This window comes from Amphiprion ocellaris, chromosome 5 (genome assembly GCF_022539595.1).
Source record: "Amphiprion ocellaris isolate individual 3 ecotype Okinawa chromosome 5, ASM2253959v1, whole genome shotgun sequence".
Classification (NCBI taxonomy): domain Eukaryota; kingdom Metazoa; phylum Chordata; class Actinopteri; family Pomacentridae; genus Amphiprion; species Amphiprion ocellaris.
The window spans coordinates 26,901,398-26,917,315 of record NC_072770.1 but is presented as its reverse complement, the minus strand read 5'-3'; the positions used below and the strand labels follow the sequence as shown (position 1 = coordinate 26,917,315).

At 37.0% G+C, this 15,918-nt stretch overlaps 1 protein-coding gene across 2 annotated transcripts in view; it reads left to right on the top strand.

The window, feature by feature from the left end:
- Positions 1-4,806, top strand: part of srgap3 (SLIT-ROBO Rho GTPase activating protein 3) — a 62,877-nt gene extending 58,071 nt beyond the window's left edge. For both annotated transcript variants that reach the window (XM_023280694.3, XM_023280695.3), the window contains exon 22: positions 1,173-4,806. In XM_023280694.3, coding sequence (XP_023136462.2) covers positions 1,173-1,619 — 447 coding nt within the window. In that variant the 3' untranslated portion in view covers positions 1,620-4,806. The remainder of the gene's footprint in view (positions 1-1,172) is intronic.
- The last annotated feature ends 11,112 nt before the right edge of the window (positions 4,807-15,918 follow it).

The following is a 15,918-nucleotide window of genomic DNA, read 5'->3' as shown; positions in this document are numbered from 1 at the left end:
ATGGTAGGGCCTTTTATAGCCTGAATGCATGTCACTTTTAGTTCACTGAACAGTTTTCTGCTTTACTTTGCACCATAAAATGCACAAATCTGTTTTTAACTGCAGTTTTAGAAGTCCGAGTTGTTGAAAATATGAAATAGTTACTGATAGTGTTAAATATTAAGCTATTATATATGTGATATTTTGTCAAATAGAAATAAAAGATTCAGATGTACGCAAAATACAAAAGAATGGTGAAAAGTTGAACGTATGAAACTAAATATGACTCCTTTAGCATCAGATGGTACCACACATGATGCAAAATGTGAGACAATTATAGCATAGATCGGCTTGGTTTGGTTGAACAGAACGAGACCTCCTGCTGTAGCTGTCAGTCTGAGAGCAGCAGCTGGGATCTGGAATAAACGTCAGGGCTAGATGGTGGCTGGGTGACAGACACACCTCAAGGACATAAAGGTCTACAAGTAAACAACAAGCTAAAGAGCACTGATGGTTCTGCTCCAAATTGTCCTCATCAGCTAATGGCTGGAACTGAAGGGTACGCAGTATACTGAATACAAAGTAACATAAAGTAGTAAAAGCAGCCTGAATTTCTTTGGTGAGTGTGTAGATATAAATGGATAACAGTTGTCTAAAATGTCCAGGTTTCATGTGAAAAAGGGTTTGAATAAAGTCGCCTAGTATAAGAAAGTACATTTTACTTTTTTTTTACATCAGAGCTACCCTTTTGTAAACCATGCTGAAGTATTTACAAATCTAAATATGCTTTGTCTATAAAAAGGTTTTTAGTCTAATAAACTATGAAAATGCATATTAATTTGGAGACTCATCCAACGTGCTAAAGTTGTATAATCAATAACAGACTGTATGAAGTCAACATTATTTTTTGTCCAACTAACACTATTGTCATAAGGTAATGCAGAGCAGACTTCTTCCATCAGCCTGTCATTAAACTGAATTAAAGTCCAACACTGATGTAGTGACGATATAGTCCAGGCTTTATTTTAAAATGCTCAGCTTTAATGTTGAATTGTAGTTAAACTAAACCCTCTGCACACGGTTCCTTACGAGTCATTTCTCTAACAACACTTTTCAGTGATAAATGTCTCAGTATGTGACAACACTATGACTTGTCTGTTATTCTTTAGTGTTCTGTTCTTCCCATCCTCCAGGACATAGAGAAGACGATGACCACAGCGCTGCACGAGCTGCGTGAGCTGGAGCGACAGAACACCGTTAAACAGGCTCCTGACGTGGTCTTGGACACGCTGGAGCCGATGAAGAACCCGGTCAGCTCAGAGCCCGGCAGTCCGCTTCACACCATTATGATCCGCGACCCGGATGCAGCCATGCGCCGCAGCAACAGCTCCACCTCTGAGATGATGACCACCTTCAAACCTGCTCTCTCCGCCCGGCTGGCCGGGGCTCAGCTACGTCCCCCACCCATGAGGCCGGTGCGCCCCCCTCCGACACAGCACCGCTCCAGCAGCTCCAGCTCCTCCGGTGTCGGCAGCCCCGCCGTGACTCCCACCGAGAAGATGTTCCCAAGTAACAACACAGCTGCAGGTTCTAATATGAATATTTCCAGCGATGGTGGGGATAAGTCTGGCACTATGTAGCAAAGGTAGAATCTGCTAAGTGAGGAGGCTGTAAAGCTTCCATGTGAGGGAAAAGCTGGTGAAAAACATGTGCCGTTGAGTGAAAAGCAGATATGATTATCTTCCTCTCTGTTTGACTGAATTCATAAATATAGGAAGCTCCTGGAGCTTCTAAAGTGCGTTACCATGGTGATAAAGTGGTGAAAGAGGCTGTAGAGCCGGGATAGCGTAAATCGCTCAGCTGTATTTGAAACTTGATTTAACTACAGTAAATGTGCATACGAGTACGTGTATTTCTGTTTTACCTCAGTTTCAACAAAGGTCTGTGGACTCGTGTTCTCCTTTTGGAGACACTTTGAATGCAAGTGAAGCAATACTTGTGTGAAATTTGGGTTTTCAGCCATCACATGTAGTCCAGCTGATGTTTCGGTCACTGCTGTTGATGTGTGAAGACACCTCAGCTGGACTTCAGACTAAAATATCACATCTGTTTACCATTTAGGACACAGGCCTTATGGCTGTACATACGAACTTACTTGAATTCACCATGCTTTCTGTTTGCATTATAATACAGTGGATGTTCAGCAAAGTAAAAGCGTAGTGACATTTAATTGTGCATGCAGGGACTGGAGAAAAAAAGGGAAACATTAAAGATCTAATAGATTTGTAATGAAATGGTCAATGAACAAGCTTGTTAATCATTTTAAAAATAAAAAAATAGTTTAAAACCTTATTCACGACTAAAATCAAGTTTCACATGTCCAAATGTTTGAAAAACTAATACCTTGTTATCAGACAGTGTTATGCTTTGAAATTGCCATTTGTGTGGCATAACGGCAAAAGATGAAGCATCTTGGCATGAAGGTGACCTCTGAAGTCTTACTAATCAATATGACAATACTAAAAAGCAAGTCATCCACCATCGTCATGCACAGATGAACAGTGGGCAGACTAATGTGGCTGTTTCCATGTTTTTTCCTCTGTACTGTATAAATGAAATGCAGGAAACTAATGCACCGACTAATGTAGGAGCCCTGTGGTAAACTTGTACATAATATATAGCTAGTAATTTTTAAGTGTTAAGCGTGTACAGGTTAATACAAAAAAAGGCAAAGAGATGGTGTGAATGACACTTGTAAAGATCATGAACCGCCTCTTTATCATCTCCAGTAAAATCAGACATTTTATTTGACTGTAAAATAGAGTTGTATGCCATGTACTGTGTGCTTAGAATGCATTTGGTAACTGTACTGTAGAAAACTGATTGCTGTTGAACAGACCACCAAGGCTGAACTTATGCTCTCCATTATGTTTATGACTTATTTTCTCAACATGACACAGTTTGCAGAAGTGTTTCCTGTTCAGTTCTGATTCCAATGAATTCTGATTCAATTCTAAGGAAACGGGAAAAAGTCCCCTGTGACATTTCCTCTTTCATATTTAAACTGCTACGCTCATCCCTGAAGAACCTGAGTAGTAGATGTTGTAACTGTACTGTTATCAGAGCAGCCTCCTTCCTTTCTGCCTTCTGGTTTTTATTGGAGGATAACTGAATAAGAACATTTAAGTGTTTATATCTGCTGTACCTCTTGTCATTCTGACAGCTCTAATCCAGAGACATTGTAATCCGCATCCCAAAGAGCCCGCTCTGTTCTGCATGTTTTGCGCTGTAATGTGGGACTCATATTATGTCAGACTCGATGGCTGTATGTGGTGCCTTGCCTTGGTGAAACACACAAATTAGTTCAATACTGATTGATATTTTTTTTTCTTCAAAGAAACTGGCCTTAATATTTACGGGGTTGAGAATAATGAATTAAGCCACTTGTAGCAGGTACTAAAATAAAAGTGAAGAATAAAACAACGCCTGATTGAGGAAAATCAAAAAAGACACAAAAAAACTGAACTAACTGAATCCTTAGCATGTAAACCAGGCACTGATTCCACTGTCAACTACAGATACATGCTGTGAATTGAAAATATTTGCTTGCTGTCAATGCAGTGTTTACTTTTTAATTGTCACAGACAGATGTAATAAAATCCAGGGTGGGAGGATTGTTGAGAACAGAGAGCTTGTACACCCAGAAAATAAAGGCAATATAGCATTTAAAGTCAAATAGTGCACTCACACCCTCTGCTGGTTCGTGCTGGTATTGCTTACTCTTGTCCTGAACCGGCAGATGCTGTCACCTCTCATGGGCATTATAATCTGGAGCATTTATTACGATGCCTAAACTCCTCCGTGTTGTTCTAATCGTCTTATCGTCTTGGTTACGATTTTGCACCATCTATGAAGTTGATGTTACAAAAAAAAAAGCATTCGTTTATTGAAATACGAAGAAAGCACACAATTTTCAAAGGTGAAATGATCATATTTAACTAGATTTTTTTTATTTATAGACACTTGTGTATGTGGAGCAGGAAATTTGAGTGCCTTTTGCGCACAACATCAGTTTTTATTGGACTTTTACTTTTTTACTTTTTTAACTGTAATATGTTGTCTATTAGTTGTCATGTTTATTATGAACAGATGTTGCCTTGTTGTCCTTAATTTCTAATGCTACTCAGTTGTCATGCCACCATAAGGATTAAATGCGTTGCGTAAAGATATTCCTCTTAGAATCACAGAAGAATCATCAAGAACTGCTCGTCTGTGTTTGGGTGAATCCCAGAGAACGGGACTCGTAAAAACTACTGTATACATAATCTACTGGTAAAGTTCAGTAGAATCATCTCAAAATATTTCCTTCGTCTTTTTTTGGTTTGTTTGTTTTCCCTGTGAACTGCCTGTGCTGTGGTTGAGCCTTTAATTCTCATCATTTAGCTCCTTCCCTTTCAAGGAAAAGTCATTGCAGTGTTGTTGGCAACAGCAGGACTGACTCTCATCGTCCCCACATATGATGCTACACTGACATTTTCTTTCTTGGAATGTATGTTGAAAACTGGGTTACACTGTTGGTCTGCTGACATGAGGAGACAGTACGTTAATGTTCCAATAGAACGTCACAGAGAGAGCAGAAAGAAGCCCTGCCGGGGGATCAGAGTGTGAGTTGCTGTCACACTGTTTACCTTCTCTTTAGCTGTTTGTCTAGTGATGCTGTTTGTTGATGGGTGTCTGGTTGGTTCGAACCTGTGATGTAATGTACATCAGACCACTGACTGGGTGTTGAAAACTCCTGCGTCCAAATAAAACCATTAAGCTCTGTGATCTGGATTATCTGGTGGGAATTATTGTGTGGTGTTCAAAGGCTGATCCGAATCACAGAAAAACCTTCTCTGGCTGAAGAACTGTGCTTTTTATACCAAAAACATTTGTGGAGGGCAAAGCTTAAAATCAAATGTGAAAAAAAAAATCTGTGTTCATGTCATTGTCAGACTGCAACTAAGTGTCTTCGCTTAAGCACCGTACATACCGTAAATGCAGTTTACTCTTTACATTTTTCCGCTGCACATATATTTTCCTAGTTTGCTACATACAACAACATATTGTACCTCTTTATGCACTTAGCAATATTTACTGGACAGTCATAGTTACTTTTCTGATTAGAATTTCACATACAAAATCTTTGATCTTCTTGTGAATGTGACTCAGTGTTACAGATTGAAGTACTCAGAAAAGCACAATCTAGTTAAAATGATCTTTGGTATCAGATAAACACATCAAAAAACAATAATCTGATCTTTGTCCAATGTTGTTTATTTTTGATATGTTGAAGACCCTGGTCCCATTCTTACATCTTTTATTAAGTTTCGGAATGGGACACATAGAATGAAGTATTTTTATACAGTTTTATTTATTTGTTTGATAGGGACAGTGCACATTAGTAACCCTTTATTTAGACAACAATAGACATAAATATGCTGCATTATAGCAACAATGCTAATTTACATCCGCAGTCTCTGGGCAAGTACAAAAAAAAAAAGAAAAAAAGCTCAACAGTGAAACATAGGACAATGGATCACAATAAAAGCACATTACAAAAAATACACAAAGAAAACATAACAATGAAACACAGTGGAACATAGGACAATAGATCACAAACAATAGGTAAAAATACAGCCACACTGAAACAGCAGTGCATTGTTTTTCTAAAAAATTTCAGTTGAATTCTGTACATCTGTATCTGATGCTTTTTTGGACCCATTAACAAGAATGACAGTCATAGTCTAGTAACAGTATTAAACAACAAATATCCTAAGTTATGCAGCAATGACTGTTAAAGTAGATTACAACAGCAACAAATATAAAATGTAAAATACTGGCGACACCAACTGCCACTATTTCATTGTAATTTTACAGGAAAATATGTAAAAGCTGTAAATACTTTATCATTTCTGGTCTGCATGAAAGGGAACTGGACGTACATTTTTGGATTTTACTATACATTTTTGACCAACAGCTTTGAAAATAATCATTAGACCACTGTGAGAACTGTGTTCTGAATCTTCCTTTCCTTCTCTGGTTGGCAAAGGACAACTCTCTTCTGTTAGGCATTGCTGAGTGATAATTTGGATTTTTTTTTTTTTTTACAGTTTCAATACATCATATTATACACATATTTTATCGTATGTACTAAATTATTTTTAGACTTTTTATTGTCTTTTCAAAACACCCTGTAATTAGTCAACCACTATGTTAAATTCAAACACAAGTGATCAATATTGAAGTCCTATAGTGCAGACTTTGTAAAGACAACACCAGGTGGTCTAATAAGTGTTTCCAAATGTGTATGACAGACATAATGGGGAAAAGCAAGCCATATATATTTGAGCCTATAGTACCATTTAGCACAATGCAACTGATTTATATTAAATACAATATATAAAAATGTATTTACATAATACATTAAAAGGTATCAAGAAAAGCTATAAAAATGAACACATTAATGGATAAAGAAAAGTGTGTTAGAGCACAAAAAAAGGAAAAACACAGTCTACACAACTTTTGTGCAAAATATGAAGGATAAGTCCTTTAAACTTAAAAGGCAGTAGTAGACATTAATGTTTTGATTAGAAAATTGAGTGGCAATTAAAAAAGACATGAAATTGATGCCACCAGATCCTGTAGTTCATTCTACGACCACATGATGGAGAAACTGTAGCAGGAGCGAGTGTCTGCTGAACATGAGCTTTTCATGTGAAGTTTGCAGTCAGCAATGGTGACTCTTTATGGATTAGCAGCGCGCGTTGTAGTGATTGCTACGCAGAGTTTTGCATGAATTAGATGATTACATCTCCCTTTGAAATTGGCTTTCTAGTCCATTGGTCAGAGAATGTTAAACCGGCAGTTCACTGACAGAGAATAAACAAAATTCAATTTGTTCCACCTGAGAAACCTCTGCTCAACACGAACATGTCAAACAAGCAACTATGTACACATTTTTCATTACTCTGGAGGGTAAACCACGTAGTTACAAGAAAATCTCTCGTTGAAGTATACTTTTAAAGATCTACTGTCAGGCAAACAGACTCATTCAATTATAAAATCAATCCAGGATCTACTTGTGTTAAAGATAAAAGGTCATGTTGTGTAAAATATTTCAAAGACAGTTGCAGCTATTATATTTTCTAAAATGTCCTTTTAAGTTAGAAGTCAGTAAACATAGGGAGATGACATATCAACTTATATTAAATCCAGTAACAAACAAAACGCAGACATTGATTTTTCCGTTTACAGAGAGCAACATACATGAAGCATGAATTTCCATAATTATCCAATCATAACTAAGCAATTAGATTACATAGCACGCATCCCGGCTGACCTCAGGCCCAATGGGACAAAGGATGGTAAAACTTGGAAATACATTTGTGTTTAGCAAGAAAAAAAGTGACTTCTGTGCAAATGATCCCATAAATTATAAACACTACTTGGAAAGAAATGAAGAAAAATAAAGCATGAATTGGCAACCAGCAAAAAAAAAAAAAAAAGTCCACTGTTACTTCCGCTGGCACAGAAACTGTTTTATACCTCTCTAGAATGAGGTGGGCCTCATCAAGAACCGGCACTACAGCTGGTTTGGAAAAATAAGTTGCATAAGCCCTCTCCAGTGCCCCAATTTGGCTTATCTTCCATTATAATTAATGCACAAATGAGAGCAAATGCTTCAATAACGCATAATTGGTGAGCGTCACAGCAGAAGAAATTATCATCACTTCTCACTTCAATCTTTACCTTCTCTGTTGTTCAGCTATCAGAATGATTCCTGTTCAAGCAGTTACACTCTTCAGTCAAAACCCCTTGAGGACCAGTCCAGAGATCATCTATTGTGATTGTGAGAATAAAATGAAGCAGTTCAGTTATGTTCACTATTTCATAGAACAATGAGTAGGAAATACATGCTTTTGTAAAAATAGACGAGAGTGGAATTTTTCTTTACATTGTTAATTAAAGCTACATCAAGACAAATCACAGTGAGACATAATGTGTCACACAATACTTTCAGTGTATAGAGTTTGAAGCACAACTTAAAGTGAATATAGGGGTTTAATGCCTTGCTCAAGAATCCTTTGGCATGGTAGATTAATGTTAGAGACATCAAACCAGAATCTTTTCGGGTGAGTTGTTAAGACACATGCAACGTGGGTGCAAATGCCTTCAATCAGTGAGTCACACATGTCATGTACATGTCATTTCAATGCTTTCTCTTCCCACATATCCACTGTTACTATCTAATAAATGTGGAAAGCGGGGACTTTCCAGTTGAGACAGAGGCTTGAGCAGATCAAGATATCATTGGCAAGAAAGACACAAGGGGCAAAAACACGAGGCTATTTCATTTTTCATATTTTTACAGTGTCAGTGAATAATACAGAGATCAGAGCGCTGAAATGATCCCTCAGATGCTCAATACTTTATGCTGTACGGCCACCAGTAATTTTATTTCATTGGTGCAATATCATGAAAATGTTCTGATCATACTCAGGAATTGAAACATTTCATCCATTTCTGTGCATTTACTAAACAAGTCACATTGTGATTTGCTTCATCAAGCATAAATGGAAAGGAAATCAAACAATTATCAGCCTTTCAAGGTTCTAGCAGATAGTGAAACCTTTAAATTCAGTGACATTTCCTCCTATGCTTGTATCTTTGAAGTGTGGCAGTGCAGCAGGGCTGTGCATATACAGCATGCATAATAAATGAAGCCAGAAGACACACAGACGCACAGATGAGTCGGCCTGACGGCTGCCATTGCTCATTCACAATCTCTCACAAGTCGCACCAAAAAATAGATGGCATGTCTCACAAGATCAATACACGGAACTCCCCCGTCTACAAAGAAGTGCACATTGAAACTCTGACTTCTTATGGCTACTTTTTTATATTTATGATGTTTATGAGGCAGAGCTGACTGTGCATTATCCATGACTCTTCAACAACACACATGGCCATGTGAAAACAAATGAGCCAAATAATGTGATTAGTTTCAGATATTTATGAGTTGTGTTTCAATTTAATTAGCTTTAGACATACCTCTGACTAAATATTCTATAGATTTCTTAATCTCTGTGGTCAAGGCAACTGTTACCATGTAGTTTTTCATTTTTAACATTAAAACCTGTACATGCTGTACGCTGCACAGTTAGTCTAAAGTGCATTAATGTTGCCATAGTATGAAATTCAGATTCAGTCTCCCTGTGTTGCACTGTGAGGTATTGTGATTCGACAATAACCATAAGAAATATTGCAGTCCACAATAATCCTTCTCTCTCTCATTTTTTGGTCTCCAGGCACTGCAAAGTCCCAACAAAAATATCAAAAACCCATCAAAAATTCATGCCCCAAAAACTGTATAAATTTTAAAGGAGACCCTAAATCAAACTGAGGTTATATCTGATGTGTATTGTTTCATTCTGTGAGAAAATGGTCAGGAATATAGAAAAAAACACTGATATGATGTGTATATTTGCCAGTTGTAGAGTAGATATGTGTAATATACACTACAAATTATACCAGTTGACTCTAACAACTTTTTCAGCTGAGTGTGCCAGGACTTACTGTACACCTGGCTGCTGATAAGGACGTTTGCCAGTTTAATGAATGAAGCTCTTTGTGGAATATTAATGTAGTCTCGATAATCCATTCTGTAAATATAGAACTTATGATGATAATATCTTATGTCAACTATAGTCATTTTGTTACAGGTCAATATTTCAAGTTCACCTCAGTTTGACTACAGGTAACATTTGGCATTTCTCATGCAATTTGGCTAAAGGCTTACTAATAATTACACAGTAAGCTTTAGGATAAAATTGAATTTGTCCAAATCCACAAACAAAACAATCTCATTACAATCTGAAACATGCTGTTGTAAATATTAATGGCATTAAAACTATAATGCATTAACAAGAAAGCATGGAATATTCCTTCTGCTGTAGCTCAGGGTCTTTGTATTTTTTGTATTAGGGGATCTGAAAGGATCATTGTTGCCATTTGCTTCCTGCTTAGAGGAACGGAAACACATTTCTTAACAATGTAGAAGCCAGAACTCATAAAACAAGATTAATCGAGAAATTACCACTAAAACAAAGCTATGTCATTGGCATGTTCAAGGACAAGGCCATGGCTTATTTCACACCACACACAGCTCCAGCTTCAAGTGTTTGCTCTGATTTCCCAGAGCCTAGAACAGCCATCGTTAAGATCCCAGACAGCTCCGGCTCTGTGCACAGGGAATCACTGAGCTGGTTGACTCGCTGCTAAGGGCCTCATTTAGATAGAGATGTACATGTGGAGAATAGATAACAGTAACACTGATAAGGGAAAGCACAGCACAGTTCTTTGACAGTCTGATGTATGTTTTTAGACAAAGAAAGTGCACACATGAACCATGGATTCACTTATGGACTAAACCATAAGCTCTGCAGTCTTATATCCAAGGACTCAAATGCAATTATTTTGCAGTTGCAGAACACTTTGCTTTTAGGGAGAATATAATGATGCCTGGATTTAGTTTCACATGAAGGCCTATTTTTCCCTGGGCATAACAAAATTAATGAATATGCTGTAGTGATCCATGGTGAGGTTTGTTGGAACTTCTTGGAAAAAAGGCAGTTCAGATTTTCTCACCATCAGCAGAAGCGTACTTTTATATTTTGAACCATATTTCAATGAAAGTAGCAAGAGGGCACCACAAAGCTGCAAATGATCATGAATCTTAAACCTCAGATTCCTTAATATATTTCTTATGTGTGATGCTTGTTTGAATCCACATCAAAATGCTCCACATGCTGCCCTGCACTGGAGAAAAGCTGAACAAGATTTCCCTACAGATGTCTCCCTCTGGTGACTTTGCAGATGCTGCTCTGATTCAAAGGCTCTGCATAATGTCCAAAAGGAAAGGTCTGCTGGAAAGTTTTCAACCAAAAATCATAAACACAAACGTTAAACTTGACTTCTTGAAGAAAACGATAAAAGATGCTGTGAAAGAAGCAAGATGTCCTATACAGAGAATATAGCTCATTTAACAAATTCATGAGGACAAAGTACAGAAGTCTTTGAAGCACTCCCTCGACTAAGAAGTACATTTTACTTAGTGTTTTTTATTTGGATGTTTTACATTCACTGCACAGAATGACATTTCTTCCGAGTTTGACAATAAAAGGCTGTTTTTATGTTCCTTTGCTGAATGAAGGAACATTTCTCTCTGCTCACTTTATTGACATATATGTGCATACAAGATGGTTTTGTGATTTCACAACTGCTGTAGTTTAGAAGCCTCTTTTTTGTCTCTAAGAAGTTTCAAGAATTTTTAAAAAGATAGCTGCATGTAGCTTTAAAAAAAAATGTTATTTTTGTCTTTAAACACGTTTGCATGAGATCTTCAAGGCTTCACTAAAAGGGCTGGCTTCCTTTAATTTGTCCTCTTCAAGTAATGCCAGAGTAAATCATAACCACTGCAAATTAAGTAGAGAATAACAGGATTTAGGAGTAATCAGTACGATGTTAAATACTGAGAATTTCTTTTCCTTAGTTTTCTCAGGCTGACAGAAATGCCCTAAATCCCACTTAAACAGGGAAACAGCCCCTGACTAAACATTTGTTGATATCATCTGAGGAGAAAGTTAGACAGAAGCTCAGAGTAACCAAAAAAAATGCTCAAAAAAAGACACTGGATTATGTGGTTCAGTCTTTCAAAATATTAGAAAACATTTAGTGTACTGTAGATAATCCTTAAACACACAGTCAGTAATACAACTCTGCACCAAAAAGAACATCTAGAATTCTAGCCTGAAATGGACCAATAGTAAAAGACCCGGTAATGGGTTTATCTGAAAAACAATCCCCCAAATATGTAAAAACACGCAGTCTCACAGGGATTCAGTACATCATGTCATCTTGCTAATATAAGCATATAATTTCTGCTTGGCTGAGTATCCAGTGATTAAATATTCCCAGTCTCCAAACCCATCAGAACGTCTCAGCAGAGTGCTAAAAAAGGACAGCGGCTGGTCGAACTCCAGCTGAAATGATCTGATACGGAGCAGATTTTAAGGCAGTTCTATGATTCATCTACGTACGTGTCAGTGTATCTGACTTTTATCAATTCTGAACCAGCAATGATTATTGTTTACAGTAGCTCATAGTCTGTGGCGTTGGCTCAGTGTAGGCATTTCTTCATTCAGTGTGGGTCTACGGGGCTCAAAACATTGTCTGAAGTGGTTTAATATTGAAAGAGACATGAATGTGAACTGTCGATAACGGATGCACACACACACAAACTCACAGAACTGAAAGAATTGTTCCTATATCAAGACTTCATTCAGGAATAGGCAAACTAGAGCTGCGTAACATTTTCGGGTTGAATGAATTCCATTAAGAGCTTGATTAGCCTTGTCATTTAGATTTTCATTGACACCTGAAACATATAGGCTTTCTTGGATTCTACATGGTGTGACACTGGTCATGGAGGAAATAATGGATGGAGAAAAACATATTCCATTATTTTCATCCAGAAAAAGAAAAGACTAATGAAAGGCAGCGACCTATTACAAAGGTATGTCATTTTCAATGACACTCGCTGAGACAAATGCCAAACAACTGCTGTGCATGTTAAAGTGCTCTTTACATGACTGAATATCTATGACGCAGTGTCTGAGCTGCTCCTGCAAGCAGGGAAGAGTTCTTCACTCTGAATGTGCTGTTGGCATATGTTAGATTTTATTTTTAAAACATTTCTTAGATTTTACCATGTCAAAGGCTAAAATCCAAATGTGAATAAAACTGTTACCCCATTATGGGAATTTTAAACTGGACCCTGACTGTTTTCTTCCCAAACTGATGGTTGGGACCAATCAGATCAACCCACTGTTATGTCAAGTCATAATGTTTAAGTAAGTATTGTATTGGTTTGATTACATGAGCTCCATTTAATGTTTAAACACACAGGCCATGGGGGCTTTTCAATAACTACAGTCAGTTGTGGTACACACAAATGCTTATTGTTCACTCATACTTTACCACTACATGTGTGAATATAATGAATATGGTTGAAATTCATGTGTGCTTTTACAATATGAAGTTGCATCCATATCACTTTGACCTTGTCCTTGATCTACAAAAATGGTGGGTGGGCGGTATGTTATGATATATATATGGTTATGATGTCTAATAATGGCATGTTAATTAAAGGAAAAACATCCTTGAACTGTGTTGTTGGGATGAAGTCTAACAGATGTGTTGCTGGTTTCAAAGAAATTACTATTGACATGAGCTCTGAGAGATTTACTGCAGAAGAGCAGTCCAAATATACGCTGTGGCTTATTGTGTGTATGCATGTCTCAAGAACACCTGGAGGCCAGAGTGGAGAGCTGTGAAGGTCTTAGTACCTTGTTAAGGATACATGATCGATAATATTAGATCTGTAACCGCCTCGACAAGCTGTCAGTCGAAATACACCAGAGCTTTGTGCCACTGATCAAATTGGAAATGTCTCTTCACCCTTGGAGTACCTTTACTTTCAAAATCTGCATTTTATAGGATTTTTTTTTGTCTTACCACAAAGCATTTATTTTGTGTTTCTTGTCTGTTCTGAAAACCCAAATTTATGCTATTTTGACAGTGACATTGTCTGATGGGAATAATTGTGTTTTGTTTGCTGATACAGTACACTCATTAAAGGAAAAGCAGGACATAATTTGAAGATGAAATGTCAGGGTAGAAGGAACACTTTAAATTTAAACATTATTTAAACATTGTGTCATGAAGGGAAATGCCAAACAAACATTAACTGTTTAAATCCATTAAATCTGGCATCTAAAACTGCCAACAACAAAAATATGTCATTTTCTGTAATTGTAAGAAGTAACAAAATATACAATAACACAGGAGATAATGAGACTGGGACACCTTATTGGTTGATATGGGGTTTAGATAAAAGTTTACTGCTTTAAAGTTCTGTATGTGAAATTATGCTCAGTGCCTGAAGTCTCTGAGGGCCTTCAAAAACCTGATAAACATTTTCCACTTCAGGTACAAGACTGATTAGCTTGTGATTTTTCCATTAATAGCTATGAGAACCTGAAAGCAACTGTGAAAAGCATGGATGAGTATAATGGTTATACCACATTTTTAAAAACTTACACTTGTCATCCAGTACCACTTGTCTCCTTTTCAGCCGAAAGGAAGAGTAGCAAGGCTGTCACGATGAACAAACTCCTCCTAAGTCAGATGAATGGAATGACCATTTTCCACTCTCAGGTTTCCTGGTTGGAGTCAGTGGTGATTATCTTCGCTTCATTAACTTGCTCTGCTGGAACCAAAAAAATGTAATTGGCTTTTGGATCCTTTGTTGCAATTATGTAATCAAGCTTTTGCATCCTCTAAGTTCTGCATAGTCTTGCAAAATTAGCTATGGTAATGCGAATAATCATATATAATGTCTATTAACATGACAACAGCATGTGATATTAAATTCTATCCTTTTTTTTAAACAAAGGAGAATCAGTATTTATTGTTGCAACACATAGCATCTCACAACAGAATGAACTTCATGGAACAACCAAGGATACACTATACTGGATATGATACTGGGCAAATCAAGAGTGGGGTTCGTAGGCCAGAAATCACAAATCATTTTGTGGCAAAAAATCACATTGTCCAGATCCAGAGCATCCCCTGGCTGATTGTCTGTCGTACCAGGTTGTCTGAAATGATTTGTTGATGATACATGGTGGAGTTGTGGAGTTTTAAATGCCTGACTACAGTTCATCCAAAGATGTCAACAACATCCAGCATACCAACAGACTGTTCTTGTCTTTCTCTTGTCATCTGTGGCATTGTGTCCTTTGAATTAAGATGCACTTTTGGGAGGCTTTTTATTGTCAAAGGAGCATCTGTGTGTTGGTCACACTATCTGATCATTGTCCTTTAAAGACATGCCTGACTTGAGTGGATTAACTTGGTGGTCAAGAATTTGTCATCAGGCAAAAAGCTCAAAAGCTTTTTAACTTGAGTTAGAAAAGACAACCATTTGCATGCTGTGTTTATATTTTTGTACGGTGTAGATAGGTAGACATTGGCTCAGTCTAAAAATGTATAAATATAAAAGGTATTTAATGCACAACAGAGCTCACTACTGTGCAACATAACAGTTGACATATGTTAATGTATTAATTATGACTTGTTAGTGAAGATAGCAAAACTATGCAAATATTAAACTGACATTTAGAACAAAAGAATTTAAGAACAAAATAAAACCGAATACAGACGCATATTGAAACAGGATACAGAAGAAATCATAAAGTTGTGTACATAAGTAAGTCATGTACATTTAGTTTATGTGGCAAAAAGTTGGTCACAACAATCTTTTGTTTTGATATATATTTACCCCAGTTTATCATGACATTTAAAAAAAATTACTTTAAAAAAAACTTAAGATAAAGTAAAATTTTATTAAATTAAGTTTTGTTTTTTTTTTAAATCGTATAATCAATGGACATTGATGGAATAAATCGATTTACACATTCAGAGTTGAAGTGCTATTACGATTTTAAAGGCTGACATTAAAGACAGCTTTCTTCTGTAATATATACCTGATACAACATAATTACAATAAACACTGAGTGAGAATCTAATGTAGATTTTTTCAGACAGGTAGATACAAACATTTAGCTCAGCGGAAGTCGTGCAGTGACATCAGAAGCACCGAGCGGGACACTGCTGAGCGCGAATTTTATTTTGCAGAAATGCGACACAATGACCCGCCCCTCTCTGCCTCTGATTGGCCGAGCCTCTTAGTCGCATCCTCATTCCAACCAATCTTATTACTCATTCCAAAGCAACCGACCAATGAGGTAGCACGTTGTTCTTGAATATTAA